Here is a 17,629-nt window from a genome sequence, read left to right as displayed (position 1 = left end):
GGGAACAAAGCAATCTTTAGCTCATGGTTATCTGAAGAAGAAACCACAATGTAAAATGCTCTCTAGAAAATCCACTTGAGAATAACTGATGTTTAACGCCCTGGTGTAAACATCTGCAAAGCATGTGGAAGATTATTGTTTGTGTGAAGTAAAGAAGGGCATAAATATGATGGGGAATAGACTAACAGCAGTGATCTTGGTGACAAATGCAACCCTGTTACTCTAACTGTATGTTTCAAATAGGCAGCAGAAAGTTACCACCTTAAGGATTGCACTTACGGAAAATAGATATTCCCTTACTTGATTTTTCAGTTTGACTTTTGAAGAAAGACTTAGGGCAACACATACTTTGTTGGATTGGCTGGAATTACATTCTTTACTCAGTTTGGCAGTGTGCAGTTCCCTTTCTGCACTGTAGAACTTCTTTCTACAAATTTTTCTACCTCTGTTAGTTAATTGAGATAGAAACTTTTTTCTCATGGGTCTAGTAAAAATTAGTTAGCCAGATTCATGGCTTTGTAATGAGCCAGTGCAGATCCAGCAGCATGCTCTGCAACTCTTTGCACAGCATAATGATGCATTTCAAGACCTGCTCCTACAAGCCACCGTTGAAATTTCCCTGCTCCATGGCTATCTGCGTTAGGGTTTTTTGTGACTTTTAACCATCTTGGAGTTTAGCTCTTAAAGTCAGGAATATCAAGTGTGTTTGGTAAAAAAGGCCATTTTTTTGGTGGCATTTATTTAGCACATAGGTTAAAATAAAACCTTTTAAGATTTTTTTTGGTTAGCATAAGCATTAGAAAGCTTTTGCTTTTACGGAAGGACTGTAGTGATTGAATTCTTTATTGGCTCACATTTGAGATACTTACAGTTACTCACCTTTTCTCCTTGGTTATTGACAGAAACTGCATTATTTTCCTATTCTGTATATACTAGCAATCAGTGACAAGCATAAATGAATGGAATTCAAGATGCAATCTGGTTAGGATTATCTAGCTGGCTATTTGATGTGTTAAAGTCTATCTTCCACTTCTGTGATTTTTCCATTTGAATTGTCTGACTTCTCATTCCTACATCCAGTTTTCACTGACTTACAGAGCTCAGTACTTTATTACCAAAAGAAAATCAAATGCACTTGACTGAGCTCATAGTCTAAGACCAGTCTTAACTGTCATTCTTGTTCACATGAAATAAAAATTGGGTGTTTATATCAAATAGTCTGACAGCAGGAAAGAACTAGCAGGATTGTCCTGTTTCAGTACAAGTAGAAGCCCATTTTGTCACAGCTGTATTTTGTTGTATTTCTGTAAAATGACAGCAATTTAATAGTTGGAATACAATAGTTTGAATTTTATTTGTAAAAAACACCCAGGCAATAGTAAGCAATAACCTAGACTGCACTGAATTATATAGCAACACACTGGGAAAATATCCACTGCTTTCCTAGTTAGGGTAATTGAGGTTGTTAGTTTTATTAGTCATTCGTCTCTTCTTTCAGGGAGCTTGAATTCTGAAGGAGAGCTTCATCTGTAAAAGAGGGAGCTGTTTTTCCTTGTGTGAATAGGAGTTTTGCAGTATATATAGGAAGTGACCTTTCTGTTTTATTTCCAGAGCAACAGTACACATTCAGGTGAACGATGTCAATGAATACGCTCCTGTGTTCAAAGAGAAGTCATACAAGGCCACAGTTATTGAAGGGAAGCGGTATGACAACATCCTGAAAGTGGAAGCAGTGGATGCAGATTGTTCACCTCAGTTCAGCCAGATCTGCAATTATGAAATCGTAACTCCAGATGTACCTTTTGCTATTGACAAAGATGGTAAGAATATGATGTGAGATGAAGTATTTGCTGCCCACAGAATAGGACTTCCAACTGGTCGGCATAAAATGGCAGCAACCATGTTTTAACCATTTCCTACAACATAGTTAAATGTATGTGTTCACTGTAGCAGTTTGAATTGATGATGAGATGAGAGATGTCTTTCAATGCCAATACCATGTGCTAGCTACTGATACAAGGAGCAGATGGTATGTTAGATGTGTGGTGTTTCTTGTAAAATCCTTTCAAGATAAGGAAAATGTGGTAACTGTATTACGTTTTAAACCCACTCTTGGTAAGCTTTTTTTTTCCTGTAATTTTCTATTCTGTTTTAGGACAGCTTTTGCTAATTAGCTTTCAAAAATGGGATTATATGTGTGTGCTTTTCACATTTGAGAAGCTCATATATGGCTCTGGAGATTACAGTATCATGGTTATTGCTTTTGAAATGTAGTGTTTAGGGTCATTTCTTTCCTGCTGGTGATACGCAGACCCTTCAGAATCTACAGAGTACTTCTAGGGGTTCAAGCAAGCTGATTAAGCCAAGTGAGACATTTCTTAGTGGGCTTTAGTTTGAGTTTTGAGGGGGATCCACATTGCCAATGGATAATTTTCATGGGTGTACAAATTTAAAAATAAAAGAAGTTAGAGAATTTTGGCACCTGCCAAACAATTTATGTAGCAGTTACCACAAATCTTGGTACCTGTATGAAGTACATAGATGGTACCTGGCTGCATTTAATCTGACAGTGACCCTGAGAAATGAGTAGATACTGACGTCTGATTGTTGCTTTTTTTTTTGTCAGGTTATATAAAAAACATAGAAAAATTGAACTATGGTAAAGAACATCAGTATAAACTGACAGTAACAGCGTATGACTGTGGGAAGAAGCGAGCTGCTGAGGATGTGTTGGTTAAAATTAGCATTAAGCCTACATGCAAGCCTGGCTGGCAAGGTTAGTTTGATCTCCTTCCTATCCGTTTTTAGCACTTGCCAGTACGTTCAGTTAAACGTAAGAGATTTTAAATATTGTTTCTTTGGATAAATATACAGGTTGGAGCAAAAGAATAGAGTACGAGCCTGGTACTGGTTCTTTAGCTCTCTTCCCCGGTATGCATTTGGAGACCTGTGATGAGCCAATAACCTCCATTCAAGCAACAGTTGAACTAGAAACCAACCATATTGGTAAAGGCTGTGATAGAGACACTTACTCTGAAAAGTCCATTCACAGGCTCTGTGGTAAGAATGCTTTTATTAAAATTAAGTTTTCTCTCTTGCTTATTAGTTTTCCTTTGAGTATTATGTTAGACCACAAATCAATGAGTAGATATGGTCTTCATTTGCACGTAGTTTCCTCCAGCTTTTTTCCTAGCAGGCAATAAAAACCATGAAGTTGGCTGAAGGTGACTTTTAAAATAATTCTCAAACATAGTAAAGAATCTGCTTTTTTTTCTGCCTCCCCACTAGCTTATATAGACTAATAATTTCCTTCACATGTGATTAATGTTCAAGGGCTGAAAGGATGTTATATATATGGAAGGGTATAGCCATTCAGACCTCTCTGGTTTTCTGAGTCATGATGGATGTGAAGGATGCAATGTAAGAAATACATGGTGCAAAAGTAGATGAGAAACCCAAGAAAGTGTGGTTTTTTAAAAAACAGTTTACTTGCATCAGTTAAATTTATACTGTGCTTGCCCTAGGAATAAAGGACACCTTGACATCCACGTGTGCTGCAGTAAAGAGTCTGTGAAAAGTTTATGAATCCTTTGTAGCCCGTATGGAAGAACTGAGATTACAGGACAAATTATCAGTGATGATTTGTGTCTTCAACTTCAGTTGAAGTTAATTGAAAGTGTGAATACGGTGTAACCCTAGAGACCCAGGTGGTTCCTAAGCTATTCCCTGACTAGGTCACTGTGACACTAATGATTTAGGCTTGAGGTAGGGAAAAAACAGCAAACTGAGTACCTGCAGGGTATCATTGCTCCTGACTCTGATATTATTAGACAGTGATGTGGGAGGGGATGCTTATGCAGCCCTCTTCAACTGGATGGATAGTAGTCTTTCAACTAGTGTAGTGTCAAGAGAAAGGCATCATGTTCATGGGCCTGAAGGACAAATGGTATTGATGTATTTATTCCTGAGATAGAGGCAAAATAAGGTCCTAGAGCTGTAGAGGTGGTAAGCAGAACAATTTCAATGAGATTAGCTGTCTACCCAGAAGTTAAATTTATGGAAATAACTGTGATATTAGATATCTATTATTAGTGCCACAGTATTTAAAAGGAGCATTGCTTGGTGTGTGATGGTAATGCATAATCCTGACAGTTGGTGCTGAAAAATTAGTGCTCAGAAAAACAGTTTGGTTTGAAGCTGGCGATTTTTATGTTTAGTTTCTACATTTTTTCATTTGAGTGTCTTTATTATAGGTGCTGCTTCTGGCACAACTGAGCTACTTCCCCCTCCAAGCAGTGCTGCTAACTGGACAATAGGACTTCCTACCGATAATGGTCATGACAGTGACCAAGTCTTTGAATTTAATGGCACGCAAGCTGTGAAGATTCCAGATGGTGTTGTCACAGTCAATCTAAAAGAGCCCTTCATGATTTCAGTATGGATGAGGCATGGGCCTGGAACCAAAGAAAAAGAGACAATTCTGTGCAATTCAGACAAGACAGGTTTGTCAGTACTTCATGTATAAACAGTCTTCTTGTTGGGTTTTATTTGTTTTTATGTGCTGTGGCAGTGTATGTGAGAACCTTGAATTTCTTTCTCTAGCTTAGGCTTTTCTTGCACTGTAAAAGTGATTCTTCGTTGTATTTCCTATAAAGGCATGGCCTTAGATTACCTAGCTTCAGATGAAGCAGAGTTGTTTTTCTAATTCTATTTCAGTTTATATTATACATTTCTTTTTGCCATGGTAGATGACTTATTCTGGCAATGCAGTCTCGATTTTTGCATCTCCAAAGGTAGCCTTATTGATGCTGCCTAAAATCATTGCTGGGTCTATCAGGTTTAGTGACATTTGCTGCTATACCTTTTTTTCTAGGAGGATGTAATTCCTCTTTCTCCAGTGATGAAGTTTTCTTTCACCCTGAGCATAATTTCAGTCTGAATGCTGCAGACACAAACATTTTGAAGATGCTATTAATAAGAAGGAAATCTGATAACCCTGTGTCTGTAATTGCTGTGTAATGGGAGTAAAAGAATTCTTGTCTGTTAGCTGGAGCAGTGGATTTGTGCAGTGTATTAGAAAGATGTTTTATTTAAAATGCTGCTAGGTTTTTCAAGGAAAGCTTTGTTAAATGTAGAGCAAATGCAGCAGCCCTCACCCATAACTTCATTAAATTTTATTTGGGAAAAAAAAAGATTTAGCAGTATTTGTAATATCCTAAAAGCGTTTATTTGAACAGGAGAAAAGTGACTGTCATTCAGAACCAGGTACAGATACTCTCCTCTTTCTACCTTCACCCTTTCTCTTGATCAAAACCCAAAACTTTGGATTCATAGAAGTAAGTGACATGGAGAAAAAAAGACGTCTGTTTTAAAGTACGTGGGAAGCAGACCTTCCAAACAAGTTTTTCCTTTTTATTCCTTGGTTTGCCCTAACTCTATAATGTTTGCAACAGATAGTTTCTGGTAGTGCAAATATAATCTGCATTCATTGTAATGGTACATTATACAATATTGAAAGACTGGAACTATGTTTGCTGGAGGGAGGCAATTTAGAATATATCACACTGGAACTATGCAGTCTGAGCTAATGCTGTCAGGCTGAAAGATCAATGTGATTTTGGTGTTTTTTCATTCCCTCCTTGACTCACTCGTGCCATGGAATGGAGGATGTAGCTAAAATGTTTCTTTTCCTTGTTCTTACCTATTTCTCTAGCATCTCACCTTTGTATTTATTTTAAATGCTAAGTGGTTTAGAGCTAAGACTGTATAATTTTTATTAGGAAAGCATGTCCACCTGCCAGAACATGTAAATGCTCCAAAACAGCAATTAGATGTGGTAGAAGCTACTCATTTGTAACGAAAAAGCTCTTCTGTTTGCAAATAGAGCTTTTTCTTTTTTTCTCCTGCTGACAGGTTTATCTCTGAGGCTTCAGTCCTGTGCCTCAGTTTAGATTTGATTTGGAGACAGACATGTCTATTTATCGTACAGTGTATTACTCATGGGTTGCTCAGGAATGTTTGCCTTAAGTGCTGTTACAAATGTTTCTCATTCCTCTCAGTGTGCCTGATTTATACTTGTTTCTTCCTATCAGTTACTTAGGGATTTGTGTGTGAAGTTACAGAGCAGCTGAATTCTTAAGGCTTACAGACAGTAGTAACGGTAATTAAAACTCTTGTGCAGATATGAACCGGCACCACTACACACTGTATGTACACAACTGCCGACTTGTTTTCCTCTTCCGCCAAGATCCTTCAGAGGGAAAAACCTACAAACCTGCCGAATTTCACTGGAAACTAAATCAAGTAAGTTTGGAGGGACAGTTGGTAGGATGTTAGAATGCAGTGAAAAACATTGGAGAATGAACTCCCTGAAAGTATAATTATTACTAAATACTTGTTACAACTCCACACTGCTGATGTCGTGTTTTATGGAACCTAATGATACTTGTTTTATTTGTGATCAAGTGTCAGAGACAGATTCAGCTAGGCCTTTTCATCTTGAATGTTACATACTGCTTTAGTGATTTTATTAAACGCAGTGGGGTACTCATGAAGTACAAGTAATTGTTCTGAAAATTTGGATTTATATGTGAAAATAGTGTTAGTCTCTTACCTGTAATGTCACCTACCTTCACTAAGTACAGTGTAAGGTAGCATGCATTTGAGAACAGGAAGCTTTCAAATTTTTTCCAGTTTGTTTATAGCATGAAAATACGAGCATGCAATATCAGATCAGAGTGTCAGTAGGATGACAGAAGAACTCACCTTAATTCTTTTTCACACTTGAAATAAAATCTGTGATTTTTACACATTGCAAGCAGTAGCTACAAATCGGTTTTCTTAATTAGATTTTACTCCACAAAAATAGAGTTAATAGGCCTCTGAGGGCTGCAGGGAGTTTCTGCTTCCTATTTAGAGAGAGGATTTGTCTGTCTCAGTCATGTATTCTTTATTATTTTAGATTTGAAAGTGAAGGCTCTAATAACTTTACTTTGGTCCTACTAAGATGTGCAGAACTTAAGTCTATAAATTTGTGATGTTACGATCCTGAAAAGGGAGACAGAAAATTTATTTACAGATAAACACTGATTTATTTGCAGATAAACATTTTACTACTTCAGTTTTCAAATTTATAAACAGATTTATTCACTATAAATAATTCTGTCATGGAAGGCTTTTTTTATATTCAAAATGGTCATGTTTTTCGCTAAACAATTCCTCTCAGCAAATACAAGCCCTCTGTTAAGTAACGTTGTATTCTAACAGTAGTTCAGAATGCACTTGTGTTTAGATACGCATTTTAAAATTGACATATGCCGTTATTAGATATTATTAAAATTAAAGGAACAGAAATACATGCAGCTTCCTATGTTGGCAATAGAAGAAAAGAAACTATTTATAAATGTTTGACAGTTGGTTTGCCTTTTTCAGATGCATGCCATGTGTGTGTGAAACATAAATTATGTCTATATAGGCGTATAGGTTGTCGGTATGTCTGTGTGGATGTATATGCAAAATGTGCATAGCTCAGTTATTTAGCTAAGTAAAAAAAAATAAAGTAGAATTTTAAATTTTAAAACTTTCTTTGCTTAGGTGTGTGACAAAGAGTGGCATCATTATGTCCTCAATGTGGAGTTTCCTGCAGTAACTCTTTATGTAGACGGTGTTTCGTATGATCCTTTCCCAGTGACTGAAGATTACCCACTTCATCCTTCAAAGATAGAAACACAGCTGGTAGTTGGAGCATGTTGGCAAGGTAACTATTTACAACTGTTAATACTTTTAATTAGCTTTTCAAAATGAGATCTTTATGATTAGCCTAGAAGTACATAACATATCAATTTAGTGCGTGAAAGAGAACTTGTTTTGTCTTTCGCAGATTATTTTTGCTCTTAGCTAGTATCACATATTTCCTCTCTTAGTAATTTTTTCCGTGAGTGTTTTCTTGCTCATTGGCCACAGGTGCGTGTGAAATACAAAGCTACTCACCAAGCAGCATTCCATTGTAGTGATTTTTGTGGTAACTATGGGAGTATAGATAGCGTATTTTTAATAACAGTTGTAAGAGAACATAATATACTTCAGATTACTAAGCAGAACACTTAATTTCAAGTAGGTTGAAAAGCATATTGTAGAAAAAGTGTTCTCCTAAATGGAAGCGTGGCCAGGAGACAGTTCAGCGAAGCAACACAGTGGTGCTGTCTCTTGGATATTTTACCATTTCTACTTACAAAAATAAACCTAGATAGCACCTGCTTTATTGCATGCAGACTGTGGCTTAAAACATGATATTGTGCAAGCTGGGAATGTGGATTTTTGTGCTTTAATACTTCTGAAACATACTCCTCAAAGCTTGAGAGGAAGGAGAAGAATGCATTTGAACATGGAGGCTGATTACCAGAGTTCTTTGTAACAAAGCTCTTTCTTCACAGTCCTGCACTGAAATGTTTGCTGGTTAAATTACACCCTAGCTGGTATCAAGCTCATCTTTTTGGTAGAGATCAGTGTTAAATCATTCATCTTTGGTGTAACTCAGAATGTAGACTAGTTGCAGTCTGCAGTAATGCATAAAGTAACTTGTGAATGAATGACGAACGGAAAGCTTTGAGACATTTTAATCAAATTCACAACCTTTTGTCTTACAGTCTGTCTTTTCTCTTTGAGTTTTAAGGCTTTGAAGTGTGAAGGTTAGGTTATCAAAATACCCTCTCCATCAAATTTACTATTTTGTGACAAGGTCGCTGTCTTTCAGTATTTGTTATTTCAGTACTAAATTCATTCCGTTGTCCCTTCCTTTGAGTCAGTTATTTTCACCATAATTAATCTCCTTCTGTTTGTGACTGTTGAACTCTCTTCTAGCTGAAAGGGAGCTATAGTGGCTGGTTTTCAAGAAACTGGAGCTTGGACACACTGTTCCAGCTAAGTGTATGGGTTGTGTAATGGCTTCCGTGTATGTTCTGCATCCTAACAAAAGCATATACATTTAGTTTAAAAACCCCTGTACCTTTCATATTGACACCATTATAGGATTCTTTAGTTTCTTCTGATGTTAATTTTCCTTTTAATGACAGCAGACTGAAGTAGGAGTTTAAAAAATTCCATCAAGTGCTTGATTTTCAGGCGAAGGAATGAAGTTGGTGCTTAAGGCCATCAAAATAAATCAGGCTGCTCTAAGTTATATATACAGCTCACCTCTAAGGACAGAGTCATTTTTATGCTATTGAAAAGTTCTTTTAACTTTTATTTTAAAATATTAAAAGCTTGTTTTCATTTTTGGTGGTTCTCCCTCCCCCGTAGATGCTTCCATCTGATCAATTGACTGCTTAACACATGATATTACTGTTATGATAAAAAAATCAGTGTCAGTAATGGTTCCTTTTGATCAGCTTTTAATACCTTCTAGTGAGTTGCTGCTGTAGGCTGGATCTCACTTCAATTTCTGCTTTAGTATTTGGGAGAGGAGCGAATAACTGAAGCCAGCTGATAGAGCTGTAGCTCACTACTAATAGTGGTTTGTGTGAGATTGGGTAGCTGTGGTCAAAGCGTTCCTCTGTGTGACTGTTTTTACTGCAGCTTGTGTGTGGGGCTCTTCAGGTGGTCTTGTCATGAGTGGTGTGTTCTCATAACAACATAATAAAGCTTCTTCCCTGCATTGCAGCTACTGGTGTTTCAGACAACTCGTAATCCTTGAGAAGCTGGGTCAAGTCTAAGCGGACTGTTTTGGGGGAAGTGCTGCTGTGTATTTTCTGTGATAAGAGAGTTTGCCAAATTGTAACTGCTTGGTCCTTTCCCCATTGTCCTGTTCTTTGTCTTGCTTTTCTACAGAATATACAGGAAATGAGAATGACAATGAAACTGTGCCTGAGACCTCTGCAGGTTGCTGGAGTTTTTTCCCTACTGTTTTATTTCATTTTTAAGCCAAGACATTGCTTCATCTCACACACAGCATGAAATGCAGGCATTGCATTTGGGCCATTGACCTTCACATAATCCTCTCCTAGGCTTGTTTCTTCATTGTGCTTCTGTTTCCAGAGCTTCATCAGCTGATTTTTTTTTGCTTTCTTTTTGGTTTTTTTTGGTGTGGTTTTTTTGGGGGGAAGGGGGTTGGTTTGGGTTTTTTTGTTGCACTCAAATGCACATCCATGTACAAATCTGCAACCAGTATGATGGCAGTGAAGTGGTGTGAAATAAGTTGCTGATGTAAAATATCAGCTATGATTTCTTTCATCCAGTTCTGTTAAGACATAAATGCATCTCATCCTTTATAAATACATGTACATAGGTATGCATGTGTATCGTAGAATTATCTATGAAGTCAGGTAGCTCAGCTCCCCTCAAAGCAAGACTGCATATTTAGATTAAGTTGCTTGTATATAACTCAGACAGACCTGTAATTTACAGTGGATGGTAACTTGATCAGAAATTGATAGAAATTTCTAATTACAGTGGATGGGCATAAAAGCTTTGGCTACCACGTATTTCAGGTTGGCTAGAGTTTTATTTCTTAGAAGTTTTTAGTGATAGGTGAATTTTGTGTCTTGACTTGAGACACTTAAAATTAGTGAATATTTCTAGAAGTGTAATCAAGATACGTGCTCTTTCTGTAAAGTTTAAGAATTCCTGGAATGGTGTAGTTATAACTGACAAGAAATTTCTAGCTGTGCATCACATTTTAACTTTGCAAGGATGGAGCAGAATCCAAGGGCTGGAGCTGTACAGATCTAAACTGGAAGCTATCTAATTTGTACCAGGACAGTTCACTCCTGAAAATTTTACTGAGTTACACCAGTGGTCTTTTATCACTTGGAGTCTTTAAAACAAGTGTAGACATCTTTCTAAAAATCTGGTATCTTAGAAAGTGATGACCTTGAAATACAAATTTCTAAGTGGTGTTCTATGGCCCTCGTGAATTACAAGATGGATAGGTGGTCATCGTGATGCCATCTTCCAAAAATCTAACCACTAGAGAGGCTTATTTAGTTGCAGTTCATAGGACTTAACTCGGGTATATATAAAATGAGTTACCTGAGTTTACATTGCTCACATGAATCTGTGCAGAGAAGGCAGCACCTTTAGAGAGGTCAGTTCACTCTTGGACACCTTTTTCGGAGTGAGCCGCATCACTTTGTGAAGTTTCTGTCTGTCCTTTGAGTGTGAAGAGAGCCTGTAATGATGGGTTTAGGTGTAGATAACGAACGTCGAGAGGAATGGTGCTGTCAACTTGTCTCCTGATGGGCATTGCCTGTTTTGTAGAGAACGAACTCGTAGGAGGTGTTAGCTCAATATGAAGATTGAGGTTTCATAGTTCATCTCATCGGTTCTGTCTTTCATTTCTGAAAACACCACTTCGCTGTATGGGCGATTTCGTTTGAAATGTTTGTTACGAAAATAAGCCTTCGTTTCACAGTTCAAGATGGCCATACCTGTTTTGAAGGCCATGTGCATGGTGAACTGTTTTATTCTTTCTTTATGCTTGACCATATTCACGAGGTTAACACCCAGAATGGATAAAAACTAACCTGCATGTATATAATACTTTGTGGCACCAGAAGGCATATTTGTTGAAAAAGACAAGTGAAAAGAATCAAACCAAGCTTTTTCCTTCCTCCCTTTATGAAGGTGGTGAACTCCGCATGGCTCAGTTTTTCCGAGGCAATCTGGCAGGGTTGATGATTCGTTCTGGTAAACTGGAAAACAAGAAAGTGATAGATTGCCTGTACACTTGCAAAGAGGGCCTGGATTTGCAAATGGCTGATGGTGTTGGCAAAGGCGTGAAGGTACGGTTGCATGTGAACAAAAGGGAGCACGTGTATTGCTTTGCTGATAAGAGTTACAAGATTTGCTGGCAGAGTTAGTAGGGGTGGCCCAAATAAAACAAGCTAATCTGTTGTGACAGTTTGCATTAAAATTACCTGAAAAATAGGAAATCTTTCTTGTATAGACATGGCCTTAGTGGAGTTTAGGAGTGAAAGTTACTGTGCTCTCTTTAAGTCTTGAAGGGAAGTTCCATATTTGTAAGCCTCTGTTTTACCAGCTGTACCAAGTTGTCTAATAAAAGATAGAGATTGTGAACAAACAGCTTGGTAGAATGACACTAACTTGCATGCCTTTTTCTTAATAACAAGCTTGTGTGAACAGAGCTAAATTCTTCTTTTATGTTAGCTGTCTCTATATTACTACAATCTTCACATCATTAAGAACAAAACACTAAATATATTTGACTGCAATAAGGAAATGAATAGCGAAGTTAAGCTGAGTACAAACAGACCAGTAAATGGCCTTCTTGCTTTGAATGCAGCTGTAATTGTCCTTGCATTTAGCAGACTAAACAATGCTCAACTTCCAGTTTTAATTACCAGATCGTGTTAGTGTTTGGGTATTCTCCTAGTTTTTTTCTGTTTGTTTCAGATCCACATGAACCCAAGTCGGTCAACGCTGACCGTAGAAGGGGATGATATCGACAGGGTTGATAAGGCCATGCAACACATTTCCTACCTGAATTCCCGCCAGTTCCCGACGCCTGGGATTAGGAGACTTAAAATCACCAGTGCTGTCAAGTATGTCCTAGTGCTGGAATAATGCATCTGTGTACGATGATATGGAACAATGCTTTTGTATCTCAGTTGTGATAAGCAAAGGAGTCTTGCTGTATGTAGCCATCACATGTTTGGATACAGCAAATGTTTTCTACGCCAGCACTCTGTTTTCTTCCTGAGAACGTAGTAAGGAGTGGGTAAGACAGGGAGGAACTTGTTGCAAGGGTGTGCTGGGAGTGTATCTCCAGTATCGCAGCCCTCATTAAAGGTGTTACCTGTGGCTGTTAGTCATAGCATAGAAAATGGGGCCGAATGTTAGCTGTAAGTAAAAATTAATTGTAACATTGCTCCCTTGGTGGAGAATTCTTACTTTCCAATGCAGTTGATGAATTTATCTAAGGCTCTTGGGTCTGAGAGAGAGCTTGTTAAAAATTTATAAAGCAATTACTCTGCATAATTGTGCCTTGTCTTAGATAGCCTCTTTGTGCAAAACTGCTCCTCTATCTCGTAGATGTTTCAATGACGAGGCCTGTGTCTCCATTCCTTCTGTGGAGGGATATGTCATGGTCTTGCAACCAGAAGAACCAAAAATCAGCCTTAGTGGCATCAACCATTTTGCCCGCTCTGCTTCAGAGTTTGAGAGTCCTGAGGGTGTTTCCCTCTTTCCTGAGCTTCGCATAATAAGCACCATTACACGGGAGGTGGAGCCGGAGGGAGATGGAGATGAAGATCCTACAGGTAACGTCCTTGTCTGCCTAGGACTGTGCCCTACCCTCACCCCATTCAGTGATCACATTGGAGGGTCTTCCTCTTGCAAAGGAGAATGGATTTCTTTTAATACTGAATCCAGCAGGGGAAGAGAAGCTGTAGATACTCTGCTCTGGGCTAACGAAGACTTAGCTGGAAGTAGTAGTAAGCCCAGGTTATTACCTTCATGTAAATATCCTTTGATTGTATTTTGTATTTTTGAAAAAAATCATTATTTAATGAATACTTGCTCTCTTTACTTCAGGCCCAAATCTTAATATTGGTTCTGAAAGAAGAGTTGAGTTCACATGTGACATTTTATAGCTCCTGGGCTCTCGTCTGCTTCACCCTTGTTTCCGCTTACCTCTGGTGTTTTCTCTGCTTTTTAGTACAAGAGTCTTTGGTTTCTGAAGAGATCATGCACAACCTGGATACGTGTGAGGTGACAGTGCTAGGAGAGGAACTAAATCAGGAACAAGAAAGCCTGGAGGTTGACATGACACGGTTACAGCAGAAAGGCATTGAGATGAGCAGCTCCAACCTGGGCATGATAATCACAGGTAGGGTTCCTGCTGCTGGTCTGAAGACAGTGACAACAGGAACAGCGTGCTAGAGAGATGGTTTATAACACCTTATTCCAAATACTTTGGTTTTTACTAGAATTTCAAGCTCAGAGGTGTTACAGGTATTTTGTGGAAAGCTGTGATTCTAAAAAATAGGTCATTCTAGAACCTCCCTTCTGTTCTCTCATGTCCCAAATTGCAGGCTACCTCAGGACTGTGGAAATGAGGTGCGCTTTGCCTCAGAAATGGCTCGTTCTTTGCACAGATAATGCAGTGCCTGGGAGCATGCATCATTCCTGTTTTATATTCAGAACATGTTAATGTGTTCACAAGAGAGGCTCCTAAAATCCCTTTAAAAAACAACTGGGTCTAGGATTTTTATCACAAAATCAATCCACAGCATTTCAGTGGAGCCACGTGTGTGTGTGTGTGTGTGTGTGTGTGTGTGTGTCTGTGGTGTTACCTTTTTTCTACTTGAAGAAAGAAGAAGGTATTATTATTGAAGAAAGAGGGTATTATTTGTCAGGTCTGTGGTGGTGTACTGGTGTTTTGCAAAGTAGTTTTTAAACTTGTGTATTTCTCTCCACAGGGGTCGATACTATGGCCAGTTATGAAGAAGTTTTGCACTTGATACGCTACAGAAACTGGCACACGGTTTCTCTCTTTGACAGAAAGTTCAAATTAGTCTGTTCTGAGCTTAACGGACGCTACGTCAGCAACGAGTTCAAGGTGGAGGTATGTACGTCTGATCACTCAGTTTTAGAGCATGGATGGCTCGGAGGATGGAATTTGTTGCCTCAGGTGATAGATAATTGGTCAATTATTGGTTTAGGTTGTTGTCCTGTAGATAAGTATTAGTAAATATGTACAATTCAGGCTGTATTTGATATGTAAATGAGTTCTTAATCCTGTATTTCAGATTTCAATAAGACTGCCTAAACAGGGGTTAAAGTGTTGTCTTGTAGAAGAAATAGTATGGCTAAGGGTGAGTGTCACGAGGATGGAGCCAGGCTGTTCTCGGTGACAAACAATGATAGGACAAGAGGTAATGGGCACAAGCTGGAACACAGGAGGTTCCACTTAAATTTGAGAAGAAACTTCTTCTCAGTGAGGGTGACAGAGCACTGGAACAGGCTGCCCAGAGAGGTTGTGGAGTCTCCTTCTCTGCAGACATTCAAAACCCGCCTGGACGCCTTCCTGTGTGACCTCATCTGGGTGTTCCTGCTCCGGCAGGGGGATTGGACTGGATGAGCTTTGGAGGTCCCTTCCAATCCCTAACGTTCTGTGATTCTGTGATTCTGTAATGGAAGTGTGAAGGTGAAAAGGTTGAATTAGAAACACAGGGTCTTAATTTAGCCAAAAAAAAAAAAAAGGCAAATAGAGTAAGAGTAGTTTTGCTTGTGTAATGCTTAAATCGCTAATACTGAGGGCTTATGGAGGAGCGCAGACAGGCTAAAATTGCATGTCCTCTTCATAGAATACAGGTTAAGTATTACTTAGTACATTTATATCAGCCATATGGAAGTACAGTAGACGAGAGCATAAAGGGCACTAAAATGTCAGGTGCTGGAATGTGAAGTTATTTCTTCATCTTTCTGTTATGAGCTTGAATTTGTTAACATTTTAAAGCTGACCAAATTGATGACAGTAAAGGTAATTGTATTTACGAGTCGGGTGGCTGTGGTGGGCTGGGGAGCTTCTTGTGTTGCAGAATAGAAATATTTTTTATTTTAAGTAATGCGGTTTTGTTTCCTGAGGAAATTCTGTGAGCTGGAGTTGGGATCTTAGGGAACTGTTGAACTGCAAATGCTTTCCTTGATCTGTAGTAAATGTGCTCTTTTCCTCTTGTGCCGCTGGTTAGGTACCCGACAGCACAGTGTTCCACCACAGGAGGGGGGGTGTGTTTAGCTCTGTTTGTTTGGCAAGGAAACATGAAATACTGTGTGCAAATGATGAGCTTGCAGTTGAACCTGAAAGCCAGCTGTGCTCAGTGTGGGTGAAACTTTAAAGAGCAGTTTTTTCTTAACCCTTAACTGTAATAGGCATTTCTTTCTTTGCTGTTAGCTGAAGATGCACAGCACAGTAAGAGGAGATGGGAATGAAGAAAATGTAGTTAATGTGTTGTATATCTTTGTGTATACTGTTATTTCAGGATTAAAATGGCTGGCTACCAAATCTGATAATTAACTGGCTTGATCTGTTTTATTCTGAAATACTGGCGTCTGTGTACAGACTTGCCAGGCTAACAAACAGATTGGAGAGCTGTGAAACTGAAGGGGTTTGTGACAAGGAATTGTAGTAGATTTTCTGTCTGTCTTGTAGCCTGTTGCATTTCTGGAGCTGATCGTTTCTGTTTGTTCCTAGGTGAATGTTATCCACACAGCTAACCCAGTCGAACACGCCAATCACATAGCTGCACAACCGCAGTTTGTGCATCCAGTGCACCATACGTTTGTGGATCTCTCTGGTCACAACTTGGCTAACCCTCATCCCTTCTCAGGTAAGAATTCTCAGTCACTGAAGTTCAGCTGCTTTTTTTTCTGCTGTTAAAATTGTCACAGAGGCTTCTGACTGCAGAGAGGCTTTTCCCCAGAGTTTAAACCATCGTCTTGGACTAATCATCTAAGCAGCTACTCAGTCCTGTTCTGCTGTTGTCCAAGCAGAGAAGAGTGGATTATGAGAGTTCTGTGAAATACCTTTTCTTGCCAACAGGAAAGCTTTCTGTTGGTGTGTGTACATAGGAAAAATAAAGGGTGCACTGGTCTTGAGGGGACAGTAAGGGCTAGAAAAAGGTCTGGGAGGAACCGGGACAGTATTTCTTCTGAATGGCATGAGGAAACAACTGCAGTGTTATTCCCGTGATGAATCGTGGTATCTGATGCTTCTGTTTTAATCACATTAATTTGGCATGGGTGTAGGATGTGACAGGAAGAAAAATAGGCATTTGAGAGAGGAATCTGTGTGTGGTGGAGTGTGCTTTCCATGGGTTGTCAGTCCTTCAGATTGATGTCATTGTACTTAAGGAGCTAAGTTTTAGTTCTTACTCTCCAACTGACTTTTTAAGTGTCCTTAGACAAACTGCCTCTGTGTAGCTACATACAATATTTACATAGTGCCATTTCCCTCTTACGTGTGATGGCAACTCGGAACTGGTTCTTAGTGTTGTAAAAGAGTGACTTATCACCGTCATCTAAGAGATTCCTTTTATTTTCTTGTTGCAGTTGTTCCGAGCACAGCCACTGTTGTGATTGTGGTTTGTGTCAGTTTCCTGGTTTTTATGATTATCCTGGGAGTGTTCCGAATCCGAGCTGCACATCAGAGAACGATGCGTGACCAGGACACTGGGAAGGAAAACGAGATGGACTGGGATGACTCTGCTTTGACCATCACTGTGAACCCCATGGAGGTAAACCTGGTGTCTCGGCACGGAAAAATGCCCTTTTCCAGCTGTAACGGGTGTGATTGTGCGTGCACAGAGTAGTGCAGCAGAAACAACCACAGAACGCAGAGTACAGACGTTAACTGAATTGTTAGTGACTGCAAAAGTGATACATGGGAAGAGCAGTTATGTTTGGGATGTGGCCTGGGTTATAGCTTCACAACGCAGGAGTGGATTTTACAGGTCGGTATCTAACACCAGTGTTTATCGTGCTGTGTGTTACCCTAACCACGGTCTGCTCATTTCCAAAGTTGCAAGAATTTGGTGTCAAAACGTCTGTATTTGTGATGTTTCTTTCTGCTGTGGTTGACATCTGAGTTTTTAGAAAATCAGGAAGAAGTAAG

General features: G+C 39.0%; 1 protein-coding gene across 1 annotated transcript in view; it reads left to right on the top strand.

Annotated features, from left to right (window-relative positions):
* CLSTN1 (calsyntenin 1) overlaps positions 1 to 17,629 on the top strand; it is a gene marked incomplete at its 5' end in the record, with an annotated part of 28,446 nt that overhangs the window by 7,911 nt on the left and 2,906 nt on the right. Inside the window, 14 exons of the mRNA XM_010178637.1 lie at positions 1,612 to 1,820; positions 2,627 to 2,776; positions 2,875 to 3,060; positions 4,254 to 4,502; positions 6,182 to 6,303; positions 7,594 to 7,756; positions 9,826 to 9,876; positions 11,620 to 11,777; positions 12,409 to 12,557; positions 13,048 to 13,274; positions 13,673 to 13,843; positions 14,436 to 14,581; positions 16,211 to 16,346; positions 17,068 to 17,252. Of these exons, the coding sequence (XP_010176939.1) occupies positions 1,612 to 1,820; positions 2,627 to 2,776; positions 2,875 to 3,060; positions 4,254 to 4,502; positions 6,182 to 6,303; positions 7,594 to 7,756; positions 9,826 to 9,876; positions 11,620 to 11,777; positions 12,409 to 12,557; positions 13,048 to 13,274; positions 13,673 to 13,843; positions 14,436 to 14,581; positions 16,211 to 16,346; positions 17,068 to 17,252 (2,302 nt within the window). The remainder of the gene's footprint in view (positions 1 to 1,611; positions 1,821 to 2,626; positions 2,777 to 2,874; positions 3,061 to 4,253; positions 4,503 to 6,181; positions 6,304 to 7,593; positions 7,757 to 9,825; positions 9,877 to 11,619; positions 11,778 to 12,408; positions 12,558 to 13,047; positions 13,275 to 13,672; positions 13,844 to 14,435; positions 14,582 to 16,210; positions 16,347 to 17,067; positions 17,253 to 17,629) is intronic.

The sequence above is a fragment of the Mesitornis unicolor genome, unplaced genomic scaffold (assembly GCF_000695765.1).
Source record: "Mesitornis unicolor isolate BGI_N332 unplaced genomic scaffold, ASM69576v1 scaffold12832, whole genome shotgun sequence".
NCBI lineage: Eukaryota > Metazoa > Chordata > Aves > Mesitornithiformes > Mesitornithidae > Mesitornis > Mesitornis unicolor.
The sequence above is the reverse complement of the archived record's forward strand: the minus strand, read 5'-3'. Positions and strand labels throughout refer to the sequence as shown.